This window comes from Schistocerca gregaria, chromosome 4 (genome assembly GCF_023897955.1).
Source record: "Schistocerca gregaria isolate iqSchGreg1 chromosome 4, iqSchGreg1.2, whole genome shotgun sequence".
Taxonomy (NCBI): Eukaryota; Metazoa; Arthropoda; class Insecta; order Orthoptera; family Acrididae; genus Schistocerca; species Schistocerca gregaria.
In genome coordinates, this window is record NC_064923.1 from 434,875,727 (window position 1) to 434,891,292 (window position 15,566).

General features: G+C 37.2%; 2 protein-coding genes across 2 annotated transcripts in view; one reads left to right on the forward strand and one right to left on the reverse strand.

Moving 5' to 3' along the window:
- LOC126365768 (serine/threonine-protein kinase PRP4 homolog) overlaps nt 1-1,152 on the forward strand; it is a 266,407-nt gene extending 265,255 nt beyond the window's left edge. Inside the window, exon 20 of the mRNA XM_050008287.1 lies at nt 597-1,152. The gene's annotated coding sequence lies outside the window, so the exon portion shown is untranslated. The remainder of the gene's footprint in view (nt 1-596) is intronic.
- Nucleotides 1-15,566, reverse strand: part of LOC126365770 (golgin subfamily A member 6-like protein 7) — a 510,481-nt gene that overhangs the window by 30,201 nt on the left and 464,714 nt on the right. Inside the window, exons 9-12 of the mRNA XM_050008292.1 lie at nt 12,927-13,078; nt 11,551-11,764; nt 6,318-6,519; nt 1,054-1,152 (exon numbers count right to left, since the gene is read on the reverse strand). Of these exons, the coding sequence (XP_049864249.1) occupies nt 1,054-1,152; nt 6,318-6,519; nt 11,551-11,764; nt 12,927-13,078 (667 nt within the window). The remainder of the gene's footprint in view (nt 1-1,053; nt 1,153-6,317; nt 6,520-11,550; nt 11,765-12,926; nt 13,079-15,566) is intronic.

Sequence of the window (15,566 nt, forward strand, 5' to 3'; positions counted from 1 at the left end):
CCTTCCTTTTCAAAACAAAAATACAATGTCAATTGACTTAACAGTAAAAGTGCTTTCAATCGGATTAATTTTTCAAATGTGTCTTTTAACACTCTGAAAATTTCTAAATATGTCAGTGAGGAGTCAATAACCACTTGTTATAAGATGATGATTGACAGTTTATTGTAAGTAACAAATAATACTATTTCATCAGATTTCCAAAGAAAATCATAATACAAAGAAAAGCATTTATGAACGTAGTGACTTGCATGAAGTTGTTGATGTATATTGTGTGTTGGACATGCCTTCATGTAGTTTAGTGATGTAACTGAATATGTTTCAGGAAGTTAGTAGACCTACATAGTTTTGATTATATCAAGTGTATTTTTTGTACTTTGCCATACTTAATTTTCTGCTCACTGGTTAAATGTGAGAATTTTATTTTGTTATATATCTTTTTTATACTGTTTGACGGTGCCGATTGTGCTGGGTCCCTTTTTGTGATTGAAATAAATATTTGCACAAAGTTAATTTTCAAGTGAGACTGCTCCATTGTCAGGAATATCGGATTACTTTGGAGTGATGGAAGTTGGTTTTCAGAATTGTGTAGCTTGTAGGTCTACTGAAGCCTGTTTGGGAACCAACAGATGCCAAGTATTCAGTCATAAACTATTGAATGGATAATATCAAGAATCAGTCTTCTGGAAAATATTACAAGATCATAGATACAATCTCATCATGACAACACAGAGTGAGACATTAATTTGTAATTAGTTATTTTCTTTTATTTGTGTATTATGATTGTAGAACAATTTTACCAGTTGTGGAACCATGAGTCAGTCTTATTCCCTGCAACTTTTGTTTTCCACATGTGATTCACATTTATTTGACATAAGTCAGAAATATTAGGTTTTGTGCAGTATTTTTTAAATTTTAGGAGTCATTATAACGTAAAATAGATAATTTTCAAAGTCAATGTAGATTCAAGTACATTATTTTAATAATGAAAAGATGAAAATGAAGTAGCAAACTCACAAATAAGTAAAACTAACAAATAATTTCATGGTCACTTACTTCAAGAGTTTCAACCTCTTCTCGCAGCTGCTCACATTCACAATTAATTTCATTCAGTTCATTGGTCACCTGCTGTAGTTTGGAATTTGATTCATTCACCTGCAGAATGGAAGCATGCACATCTGAACTAAATGCAAGAAGATTAAATTATTCACTGTGCTCTTCTGCAGCATACTATACTCTGTACAGAATTACTTTAGGATTGACAGCTACAAAGGAAGGGCGAGGCTTATGTGAAAGACCTGGCACATGTTTTGCCAATCCCACAAGACATACAGTCACAGAAACTACACACAGTTACCAAACCTTCACTCTCACTACTACACTTGCCACTTGCACTGTGTTCCGATTCCAGGCAGTTTTCTGTCCCATGTGTTTGTTTAATGTAATTTGTTTTTCTTCCTATTATGGCAGTGGGAGCTGTAATTTATTTTGTTGTTACTGCTATAAAGACAAGTTAATTATAAAGATAGAAATCTGTTTCTCATACTAAAACCATATGGCACTCACTTGGTTTTTGATGGGTGAAGGGAGCATTATGCATCACATTTAATGCCAGTTATCTTGTGTTATAATAGATCACTGACTGAGTTCTAGTTTGCAGCAGATGAAAATTTAATTTATTCTTAAAATTTATTCTTAAAATTTCATTCACATAGTGTGTTCATTTACCTTTAATAACAAAAAAGTATCTTGCTTGTCAAAAATTCAATACCGTCATCAGTAAATAAATTTTTGTTCATTTCTGTACACCATCTTAACAAATTTACTGTTATAAACAAAACTGAAATGAAAACATTGTGCATCACTTCCATAACACACTGATGCCACTTCCATCTTTGTACACTGAATGGTTTGCAAATTTGAGCAAGTTGAATGAAGTATTAGATTAAACACTACTTATGCGTGGAATGTGTCAACTCTGTTCCACACCTCCATCTGCGCCTGCCAAAGTGTCATTCCTAAGGTAATTTTGAATAGAGTATAGTCTGTGAGATTAACTGTTAATGAAACATACATGTGTCTTTTCCCTAGTGTAATTATAACCATTTTGTACATGCAATCCAAGTTATTAGATTATCATGCAAATCATGTTTTCTCTCTAAAGAAGTGAAGGAGAATTACATTTCAAGTACCATCTAAGAATACTAAGACTCAAATCACATTTATAAATCATCTCAAGTTAAAAAAGCTATGAACTATTATTACTACAGTGCACTAGTGATCATGGTAAATAACAGTGAGGTGAAATGTTTATTAATCTACTACAAGGTTTTTTAATTATCATGGCAGTTGACAGATAAGACTTGATGTGTGTGTTGTAATGGAACTGACAAATAGACCTCATTTTGTTATATTATACACTAAAGTTATATTAAAAAGCATTTGCTTAATATAATACTAGGTTAGGCAATGCGATCAATAATCAATATTGAAATTTTATGTTCTTTGTAGTTTATGACCATCATCTTTGGTCTAAAATGGGTTTTCGGCCACTTTATTTTTGGCTGCAGTTGATTGTAGTTGTTTTTCGAGCTTTGGCAATAAATATGTGTTTTTGTTACAAATAAACCATGGAATACTGCATCATGATTCCGTTTGCCCAGTGATAATTAAAAAACCCGCACATTTTCTTGGACCCAGAGCAGCAAAGGAATCATCGTCTAGACAATGAGAAGCCACATGGACAACACAGACTTTGCAGCATCAACAAAGGAAACATCATGGCCATCTCTACCAAAGTACTATACAGCCATCAGCCACACTGTAACGGTGTCCTTATGGAGATAACCTTTCCAGCACAGTAGAGTGGGTTCATGACAGTGTGTAAATAAAGCATTGATATGGTTTTGTAGAATTGTCAATTTTCAATAGCTTTCATGGCATCGAACAAAATTGCTCCTACTCTTCATAATTGCAGCAAAAGTTGCAAACTGATTCCGGTTTAAATTAATAAAATACAGCTTGTCCCTGTTTTCCTCTAGCTTCTGGGACAGAGCTTTTGTCTGATGAGAGAGAAACTTGACAGTTATTCTAATCACGTATGTAACTGGAGATGAGAACCAGGTAATTTAGCTTTTGGTTACAATGACATTGTGTAATAAAGGGATCAAACAATGGAAAATCCAGGATGGAATATAACAGTATTAGAGAAGGAAAAGTTGCCACTCACCATATAGCAGAGATGCTGAGTCACAGATAGACACAACAAAAAGATTCGAACAGTTATAGCTTTCGGCAATTAAGGCCTTTGTCAACAACAGACAGACATACATACACACATGCACACGCACGCTCACGCAAACGCAACTTGCACACTTGCAGTCTAAGGCAACTGAAACCACACTCATTGAGTATAGTGATGCAAAAGAAAATAGTAACAAAGTAAAACAGCCCAGGATTAGGATCAAAGAAAAGCCATCAGGCAAAAATCAAACAATGGAAAATCCAGGATGGAATGTAACAATATTAGAGAAGGAAAAGTTGCCACTCACCATATAGCGGAAATGCTGAGTTGCAGATAAGCACAACAAAAAGATACACACAATTATAGCTTTCGGCCATTAACACCTTTGTCAACAATAGACACACATACACACACACGAACACTCATGCAAAAGCAACTTGCACACACGACAGCAGTCCCAGGTAACTGAAACCATACTGTATCGTGTGTGCGTTTGAGTGAGTGTGTGTGTGTGTGTGTGTGTGTGTGTGTGTGTGTGTGTGTGTGTTGTTGACAAAGGCCTTAATGGCCAAAAGCTATAATTGTGTGTATATTTTTGTTATGCCTATCTGCGACTCAGCATCTCCACTATGAAGTGAGTAGCAACTTGTCCTTCTCTAATATTGTGTAATAAAGGACATTGATTTTTTGTTTTTGATAGGTAGATGAGTACCAGGCCCAAAATTGAATCTTTTTGATGGTTTTAATTACAGGTCCACATTCTACCATCTTTAAAACTGTCAAATAACCCCCTGACTTGTTGACAAGAAACCTACTGAAAAAACAAACCACCATCTTTTCCCCCTTCATGCTGTTTATGAAGTTTTTTCTCACAATAAATTCTGTGTCTAATTCTTATCAGCCTTAATAGGCCTGAACATAAGGCCACTTTTTGTGCTTTTTACTCCTCACTGATAATCTGATGATGGAGAATAGTTTCATAAGCTGTCACCACTTTAATTAACTTTTATGATACTGAAGAATGATTTTGTATGACTATATTCACAGCTCTCAATAACAAATCATCGTACTGTGTAATCAGTGTTTCCCAGAGTACTGGTCTGTACAATATTAGTTTCAGATGCTGCATTGTAACCTGTGCCACGTGCCACTCCACACCTTCCAATACTAGCCTCACTGGAATTTTTTTGCATGAAGCTTATCTCTAGCACATCATTTTGTTCCACAACACTCCCTACCTCAACCTCAACCTCAACTTTTAAAACCTGTTTGTATATATTGTTATTTTTCTTGAATGTTTCCTCTCCCACTGAGTACTCAATACTACTAGTGCACTGTTTCCCCAGTGAAGTCCATCCATTAATCCAACTCAGAACATCTATTCCAATTACTTATTTGAGCACACACATTTAATATGTAAGTCAGAGATAGATGCATAGATAGTATATTCGAAAAAATAAAACTAACATGACCGGGATGTTTGTTGGTGCTAAAACAGGTTCCTAGTGGCATGGCATTTTCATAATTGCAGGTACATGGCTGTTTTCCATGAACAGAAGTAGATGACACAGTTCTCTGTCAGGATAACAATGAAATTACCATCTGTTGTTTATTTATTGTGATATAAAAAAAAGCTTTGAACAAGTATTAAGTTGGAATAGTTCCTCAGATGTTAAAAATCAGGCAACACAATATAGCTTTAAGAATTCTGCCATAATTTTCCATTTTTGCATATTATCACATCATTCTATCCATTATCATACATGATGTTCAAAATAGAGCACAACCATAAAAGAACATTGGTAACAGGTGAATACTTGTGATTTAAAAATGAATTGGCTAAAGGAAACACTGAATTCACTGAGACATCTTTATATGAAGGGCAGTCGAAAACAGCAACCTCAGAAATCATAAAAAGTGTATTGTCAGTTACCGATTGGTACAGATTACTAACGTCTGTGAGATGTTTGGCAACAGTGACTCTAGGAGACAATGAAAAATAGTATAAACCTTTGTTCATATTTTTTTACCACAATTAAGTAGCATAAAGTGTTAAAGAAGCAGACGTGTGATCTTGTGAATGTAGACTTTCACAGAACATACTACTGATAAAAAGCTATTGGGTTGAAAGCTGAGTGTCATTGTTGAGATACCATGATGTTTTAACAAATGTCATATTCATCATCTACTGGTGAAGTGGTGAGAGGTTGCAGATGTCCATATATTTATAGACAAGGGATAGCAGTCCCCTCCAAGTAGATACGAGCATCAGCGACTTGTATGGTCAGTGGGTAGGTAGTGGGTTGGGAGGCAAAGTGATCAGACAATGCTTGGATCTCTGCATCCTTGATCTGTCTCACATGCTGGCCACTGCTGTACACAACTTCAGCATGTAGCCGCCCACGTGTGTTTCCACATTAAACTTAGTTGATAACCTTCATCCCTTCAAGCTCTATTTATTCCTTTATTATGTTGTCCCAATAGCATAGCAAACCTGGTACTCTCAAGAATGCCCATGATCAGATTTAAGCACAGCCTCTGGCCTACCCCAACCCCTGTGCTGCTGGTTACTGAAGACCCTGGTGCCCACGTCGAGGTGGAAGGGCAGCAGACTGACTTACAAATAGAAATTCTACAGTATTTCAACACTGCCACCAAACTGGAAACTCAGGAGCTTTTTCATTACATGTGATTTTAGTCAAATAGGTTACTTCTGCTTAGAGCTAGCTGATGGCATATCTACTTGCAACAATGATTCAGTCACAGAATGCCTTAATCATGCTTGAGTTTTAATCCTGCTAGATAGCTATATATAAGAATAATTTTTTATAACATAGTTCTAAGAACAAAGCAGTAAAAGCACAACTTCAAATTAACAGCCTAAAGCAATCCAAGACTTATAGTGAGGAAGAGACAAGCATAATAATACATACACAGTAACCAGGCTGTGACCAATTATGGCAAACTTCACTTGGAGATCCATTGACAATAAGGGAAATATTTGTTCTGAGTGTCAGCTGTAGTATGGCATATGACAAAAAGTTGCCTACAGGACATTTGCACGTAGCATACCTACCTCATTTTGGAAACGCAACTCTGCAGCAGCAAGTGCATCACGCATTTGATCGTGCAATTGCCTAGATGTTCGCAGCTCTGGCCGAAGCACGTCATCCACCTCTGCCTGCAGCTGCTGCAATGATGCATCTGCTGCTGAAACTGCCTCCAGCAACTGTGACACCTGCCTCCGCAATCGTGTCCGCTCCATCTGAAGTGATTCCCTGTACATAAAAAATAAAAAATAAATAAAAATAAAAATATTCTGAACTGGTTGCTAAAGAGCTTCTCAGAAGTTTTCATCAGCATGAAGAAGTTTAAAATGTAATAAATGCTAGAAACACACAGCCCGTGCAAATACTTTCTCTTCACCTTCCAAGTGTAAGTGATACCTGCATATAGTTTGAAAATACACCTGCAGTGATGAGTATTCCCTCTCCAAATATGCTAAGAGTCTCCCTGAGGCCCTCACAGACTGGAATTTACCCACCACATGTTGTCCAGGAACAGATCTCCCTTGACTTGCCTCCCCCGTCACCCACCATCTGTCAGTGGCCACACTGGAGTGTACAACTTGTGATTAAGTATCACCCAGGACTGGAGCAACTGATTCCCTTTCTCTGTCAGGGTTCTGAGTACCTCTTGTCATGCTTCTGAAATAAGAAGTATTCTACCCACTGCTCCCACAGTGGTAGGCCTGTTCCAACCCCATCCAACCCATGCACTATACTATCCTTTACCCCCACAGCTTATATCCCTGTGAAAGACATAGGTACAAGGCCTGTGCCATACATCCTCCCACTGCCACCTACACAACTCCTGTGACAGGCATTACAATACCATCAAAGTCAGGGCCACCTGTGAAAGCACCCATTTGGTCTACCAAATTAACTGCAATCATTATGTGGTATTTTATGTAGGCATGACCACTGACAAGCTGCCTGTTCACATAAATGACCACTGCATCGCCAGACTGTGGTTCAGAAATAGCTGAATCATCCAGTTGCTGAGCATATTGCACAACATGATCTGCTTCACTTCAAGGACAGCTTCACAGTCCTTGCCATCTGTTTCTATAGTAGCTTTTCTTAACCGCACAGGTGGGAACCCTACAGTACATCTTTTATTCCTGGTACCTCCCCCCCCCCCCCCCCCCCCCGATCACAATCCAATCTTCACCAATTCCTGTCCTCCATCTGCTTCTATGCCATTGCCTGCTTCACCTTGAACCTCACACAAGCTTTCTATCCTCAAGCAAATGTACATGCATAGTTCTTTCCACTTCTGCTTCTCTTTTGTCCCTCTCCCCTCCACCCAACTGGCACAGCCTCTCAATACTGCACCATACAGTTCATCATCCTGTCCCTATCTCATCTTTGCACACTCCCACTGCACTACAGCAATTTCTCTCACTCCTATTGTGCTACCCCTCACCCTTCTCACCCAACACATCTTCTGTATGCCCCATACCCCTCCCAATTGATATTGCCTCTCACTGCAGTCAGGGCTGGGTTCCCATATGCAACAGAGGCCATGAATATGTGACTGTGCATGTATGAATGTGTGCACATTTTTGTAAATCTGAAAGAGGACACTGTCTGGTAGCTTAATCTAGTTTTAAATGTTCTGTCTACCACACAACACTTTCCCTATGTGGTGAGTAGCACACTATCCTAATTCATATTGTTGTTATTCCATTCCTAATTTTCCACTGTTTGATTTATCGACCTGAGTATCACAGTACGTGGTCCTGTGTATTGTATAACCCATATTTTGCTTGTTGTATAGAAAAACTGAACAATTGTGATTTATCAATAGTGTACATAATTAACCAGTTACACCGAAAAACCCAAGAGATTGTGACTTATTCTTTAACAATCCAAAATTTATAATCTGTAGTTTCACATGACCATTTTCAGACAATAGAAAGTTCAGGTTGGAATGTTAACAACACTGTGAAAAGGACAGATTGCTACTCACCATAAAGATGACATGTTGAGTTGGTGAAAGTTGGTATCTTTGATGTGGGTGGCTGAATCTCGGGCAATAAATTGGTATCTTTGATGTTTAGGAGATAGTTAGCAATGTGTATGAGGAATGAGGTAGTAGGTGTTAGGATATAGTTAGTGTCATGGGCTTAGCCTCCCCCCATCAGAAGCTTGGCCACCTTTGAAAGCAGCTATGTGATATACTAGCATTCATTGTTCAACATTTTATATTGGCATGACTACCAACCAGCTGCCCATAGGATGAACCAGACTGTAACCAAGAGCAAAGTGGACCATCCTAAGGCACACATGCACCTGTACATAACATGCTTGATTTCAATGGCTGCTTCACAACACAGGCCATCCGGGACCTTCCTTCCACCACAAGTTTTCCTGAACTGTGCAGGTGGGAGCTATCCTTACAACACATTCTATGCTACTGAAATCATTCTAGCCTCAACCTACAGTTACATACTTTCCCACACCCTCCACCCAACTGTTTCACCCCTTCTCTCCTGTTATCTCCTAACAATTTTCCTCCCCTCACTCTCATTATGTGCTGCTATTTGCTAGTCCTTCCATTGGTCTTTTCCCCCAATCTACTCCTAACCTTACCACTGCCCCATCTTTTTGCCCACCCTCTCTCCCTCTCCCGCAGCATCCAGACACTATTTCTGTCAGGCCTTTCATGCTACTTCTAGTCTCTGCATGCCAGGCAGCACAAATTCCTATTCACCAACCTGTACCCTGCTATCCCTCCTCCTTCCCCATCCTGCTCCAGATTGTCACTCCTATTGAACATGTGTCTGTCGCAGTCTGGCTGGAGTGGCTGAAGGTAGCAGTGATGTGTGTATGAGTGTTGTCCTCTTTTCTGACGAAGGCTTTGGCTGAAAGCTAATATGTAACATTCTTTCTATCATGTCTATCTGCAACTCAACTTGTCACCTTTACAGAGAGTAGCAATCTGTTCTTTTTGTGCTATTGTTTGTATGACTATTTTGCATCTTGAAAATAACTTACCTCTATTACTTAGACTTTTATTCTTATAAAAGCTTATAAAGGTATAATCAAATTTCTCAGTACTACTAGTAGTGGTATTACAAATTAAAATCACTTTCCATTATCTAGTGACACCAAACAAATTTTAACTCATACCAGAGCCGATAGGAAGTCTTTATGGTGGACGATTTTCAGATGCATATGCCAAGATAAAGAGTGTCAGTACCAATAGAAAAGTCAAAAATGGTAAAGTGCCACACAGGCATATGCATATGAAGTATGTCAATGTGAAACCACTATTCAAGAAGAAAATAAAACTGATGCTTCAAACTACTGTCCAATTTCTCTTTTGACGTGCCTCTCCAACATTCTCAAGAAATCTATGCATAAGAGAATTGTGGAACATTTGAACATCCACAAGGCTCTTACCCATTGTCAGTTTGGATTCCAAAGAGACCTACCAACTAATGATGCTATATTTTCTTTACCAATACTGTTTTAGAAGCACTGAACAATAGACTGGCTCCAGTTGGTATATTTTGTGATTTAATCAAAGCTTTCAAGTGTGCAAGCAATGAAACTCTCCTTTTGAAATCAATATATTATAAGTGACACAGTGGAGAATGTTGTTTCGATTGTACCTGACTGATAGAAAGCAGAGGGTATTGCCTAATCGTGGAGGTAGCACAAGAGCTTCATCTGATTGGGAAACAGTAAGTACAGAAGTGCTGTGCTGGGCCTCTTGCTCTTTCTTATTTTTATTAACGACCTCCCACCTCATGCAAAAGCTACAAGTAAATTTACTATCTTTGCAGATCTCTTTTAGTTTAAAAAATACCTCACAATGACATTGCAACATATGCCAACTTTGTGCTCCATGATGTCAAAACAGTACATTCATTTTCGTGGATCTCAGGAAGTTCATGAGGACGTAAGTCTAAGCTGTAATGATCAAGATATGCAGCAAGTTTTTTCCCTCAAAATACATTGGTTTCCACCTCGACCATATACTAAACTTGCCATATTCTGGACTTGAGAAAAAAACTTAGTTCAGCAACTTATGCTCTATGTATTATAGCAGCAACTGCTACAATACTAGAGCAACCAACCAATGGTAAATAAAGTATTTGTCACTCAGACAAGAGCAATCCAAATTCTAAGAGGAGTTAAAAGAAATAATTCATGCAGAAATCTTTTTAAAATACATAAAATATTAACAATGACCTCACAATACAGTGTATCCCTTTATTGTTTTTTAATTAAGAACCTCCCCATGCAGAAAGCCAATAGCTCATTTCATAACTGCAACACAAGATCAAAACACAACTTGCATGCTGATAGAAAAAACTTGAGTCTAGTACAAAACTGGTGTACACTACTCAAGCATGGAGCTGTATAATACACTTCAATTGGACAAAGAACATCTTACCAGTGTAATGCCACAGTTTAAAAGTAAATTAAAAGATTATCTTGTGGAGCACACTTTTTACTCTATTAATGAATTCTTTAATATAAACATTTATATGCTGTAACTTAAGTATGACACATTGTACTTGTAATATTTGCTATTACCACAATAACCTATGTTCACACAAAAATTTTCACTCAGGCTTATGAAATACTTCAGTTGTATCAAATTTGCAGCTTGCAATGTGGAACAATTGTAATTCATTATTTTTGTTCACTGTAAGAAAAGCCTAAGCTTGTAATTATTAGCAAATTTTATTCCTATACACATATTACAATTTGTATCAGTTAGCATCCGTAAATACTGTTCTCCTGTATCATTATGACTCGTTCTCTATCCATGTAGTTCTCTTCTATACTGGATCAATGGAACATGAATAAATAATAAAATAGAATAACTTTTCTATTATCATTGGTAAAGGGATACAAATACTAATAAAAATTTGGAAACATATTGCCTTGTAAGTGGACTTCAAACACTGAGGTGCATGAGACCCTGCATCTTTTTTCTGAGTATTGATTTTTCAAATGTATCACCAGAAGCAAACCCAGAGAATCACATATAAGAATGAAAAATGGAAACTCACAACAACATACTCTTCAAAACTTGAATATGCAAACTTCTGGTTGGCAATAACTTGTGTTAACTACAAGGTAACATGATAAGTTGAGGTTAAGTATGTTCTTAAAAATTATCATTTGCAAGCACTCTTAGTTTTAGCCACTGAGAAGATATGGAACAGACAACATAATTTGTTAACTGTTCAATACAGTAAAGATTGCAAAGAAACCAGCACCTACCTATCTGCCTCTGCAGTGCGTAGCTGCTCTTCTGTGTCATGCAGCCTCTGCTCGGCTTGCTGTAGCTGCTCCTCACGCTGCTGTAGCTGATCATGACAGTGCCGAAGCTCTCTCTCATGCTGCTGCTCCAACTCACTCCAAACTTCATCTGCACACCGCATCACATTCTCATGCTCCACTTGCAGCCGCTCGCAGCATTTACAGCTTGCTGATTCTGTAGAAGTGCGTCATACTTTATCATAAAATACAAGCAAATCTCATTTTTTATTTACTAATTCTTGTATTATGGCTGTATACAGGGCTGGCCCAAGAAAATTTTTCTGCACAAGCGACTTAGCATTTGACAGCCCCTTTCACCTCCCCTTTTCCCACATACATTTTGCCCATCTCAATTTTTGCGTGATACAAATGTTCCATTTGGGTGCCACTGGTGCCCATCACAGCTTGGCACCCACAGGTGGCCACTGCTGATTATTGTATGTCCCCTATGGAAGTTTTACTGTTGTGGTTTCTCTAGTGCTCTTCTTAGCTTGGCACCCCAAGCAGGGGCTTGTGTTGCCTGTACTTATTATATACTGTATTAATTGTATCTTTATTATATTATGCATTCCACTGCCAACTCGAATTGTTATATCCTTGAAGGCATTGTACTATTGAGGTTTTTATGACCGATTTCTTAACTCTTCTGCATGAGCTATCCTGACTAACAGTGGGGGGGACTGATATACATTCCAGACTGCAGAAGAAAAAAGGAAGCTCATCTCATTGTGTTACAAAGGGAGAAAAAGTGCTTCTGTGGTCCACAAATGGAAAGAACTATCTGTAATACTAATGTACACAAATCTTGCATTTGGGTACCACTGGCACCCCTCATAGCTTGGCACCTGCAAGCAGCCTCTGTAGAGTTTGCTACCAAGATGAAAGTTTCAAACATCTCTTCAGAAAAATATGCACTGTAGACTACAATTGCTTCATAGATAAGGTGCACTGCCACTTTTCAATACACCTCAAGTCCCAAAATACAAATATTGTGGTAACTGAAAACCAAAACACGATATGTTTCACTACACGAGAAATGTGAGATGAACAGTGGCAGTAATTGGTCTCATTTGTGTTTGGTCATATGACACAAAATACATACCTGGATAAACTGAAGCTATTTTATTTTTCTTTGTAGTTGTGTATGTCCAATAAATTTGTGTATGGTGATTTTCTGCAGTTAAGTTTTTCTGTAAGCTCAACACATTGTGACAGTATTTGTCTACGTTTTCATAACATTTGTCTGGTTAGTATTTTAGTTGCAACCAGAACGATTTTATAGCTCTGTGTTATTATTACAACTATCTGTTGTACAGCAGGTACAAGTATGTACTAACCGTCAGCAGTGGTGACAGGCTGCGGTGTGAATGTGAGGCTTCGCTGTGTGTTTGGACTGGTAGCTTGAAGTACACGCCACAGTGCCCAGGCTAATGCTGCAGGCATCCAGAGACGCAGTAGCCTTTGCTCCTCTTGCCGTCGGGATTCTAACCTGCAAGCAAAGTCCTTTTATTTTGCCATACATCTCTCTATGTAAATGCATTTTACCTATTCTGAAGTTGGAAAAGGGATGGACATGTAAATGAAGGTGCACAAATCTGATCAGGGAAGGATCCCTTTTTCCCTCTGGTAATATTCATTATTTGAATTTCAACATTTGAAAGATTGTTATTAATTTTTCTTTACATAATCTACATTTCTATGAGCTTTTACATGTCCTTTCACTATCATAGAAAGAGTTGCTGATTGGAATAAATCAAATTGAATGGTGTGAAAACCAAACTACATATGTGAAGTAAAACTTAACAGTGATCTGCTCAGTTCAGTAAAAAAAGAACAAGTAAGTTGACAATCTTATCATTAAATATTAAAGAGATTATCTTATATGCACTGAAACTTCTACTCCTTAGAAGTATGTGATACTAATCTTCCTAGGAATAAAAACTGTGCAACAGCAGAACACAAATCTAGATTTTTTGAATTTTAATTGTACTAATATATAAATTAACTCATATAAGATCATTTACAGTTTCAGTTTGCCAGCATTTTTCACATACAATTTCAAACTCTGTGATCAATTTCTCCAAACACTCTACAAATGCAACAAATTTTCAGCTCAGAAATCAACCTAAGGTTTCAGACAATCTGGCCTCTGCTATATTCATTCTGTCAAGGTGACAATTCCATTATTTGAGCAGAAACCTTTTGTGAGGTTACGAATGGTAGGAGAAGACAGGCTAAAGTTGTGAGGTGGACCAAGAAGTGAGCTCTTATGACTCAGATAATTGAAAATTGACAATGAAAAGCACAAGTGTTGGTTCAGTTTTCCACTGTGTACATCATTTTAGTCTGTCTAGAATAATTTTACTTTCTCATCACAATTTTCTTTTTCGCAAGTTCATATAGCTCATTGATTTTATATACATCAGAATTACAGAATTCACTATATTTTCTCTTGAAGAAAATGAAACATTATGGAAACATCATCTTGAAAGAAGGAGTGTAGGCACAATCGCACATTGAGCCATGCTATACCAACCAAGAGAAAGAAGGGGCATAGGAAGACCCAGAATGAGATAGCAATGAAAAATGAAGACGAACGGGAACAAGAGCCTAAACCTTGAAGTGCAGAAGGAGAACACTATATTTAATCACTGTAAAATGTAATAATGGTTTTTTAGCTAGTTCACTCTTTGTGACACATGTTTATGTATATCCACTTATTGCCATTACTCTATGGATTTTACAAGCTTTCCCAGTTTTTAGGTAATGTCATTGTAGAATGTAAACATGAATTCTTCTTATCTCCCTAAAAGATTCAAGAGACAGTTACTCATACATAAAAAGATAATTATCAAAGGCTACGTGACATTTCATAATATAATGAAAGTGATAGTCATATTTAAAACAAATTTCATTTTTAATAACAACATTATGAAAAGGACAGATTGCTGCTTACCATATAGTGGAATTCACAGACAGGCACAACAAAAAGAATGCTAAACAAGTAAACTTTCCATCACAAAACCTTCTTCTGAAGTAACCAACACACACACACACACACACACACACCATGGTGAGTAGCAATCTGTCCTTTTCTTTCCATTGTCGTTATTCCACCCTAGATTTTCCATTGTTCAATTTCATTTTTAGGTGTTTTGATATCCTTCTTGTAGAATTTATTTTTCTTTTGGTACTAATAAGATTTTATGTCATTGTAATTGTCATCCTTAGGCACATGTCTTGAGATCACTTTTACCCTATAAATTAGATTATAAACAAAGCATTCCTGGTACTTGTGGTCACAGCTGAAACTTTATTTTCAGCTGTTTTGTCTGGAAAATTTAGATCTTAAATCTTTGGCTGACAGTAGTCATTCAGTAATAATGAATTAATGCTGATCAGTTCGGCTTCTATGAAGAAATTCCCACAGAGAAAGCAATATATGATCCCAAAAACTCAATTCTGGAAAACCAAACAAGAAAAATTACTCTCTTGATATTTTCTGGTACTTTAACAACTGTTTACATTTGAATGCTAATATCATAAAATTTCGCCAAGGAAATGAAAACTTATGATATTAGAGGCATCTCCCATACATTAATCATGTTATATTTTAACAGCAGAAAACAAATTAACAATGGGAACACAGTGGTATAAAGTTAAATTTGGAATGGGGAAATATTACTTAGGATACACCACAATGTTCAGTTCTTAGGCCACTCCTGTTGAACTGATGTTGCAACATGCATGGTTAAATATACTATAAACCACATTTCTGCCTGATTTGCATTTTAAAAGCACACTCATTTTGTTGATCTGCAGGCAGGATTGCATACTTTCACTCAGTACTGTCCTATGGAATTATTTTTTGGAGCAGCACAGCTACAGTAAGAAAAAGTATTTATTTTACATACATGTTTAGTAAAAATATTGTGTTAAGTTGTCAATAATGTGCCATCTTACAAGAGCCTCATCAA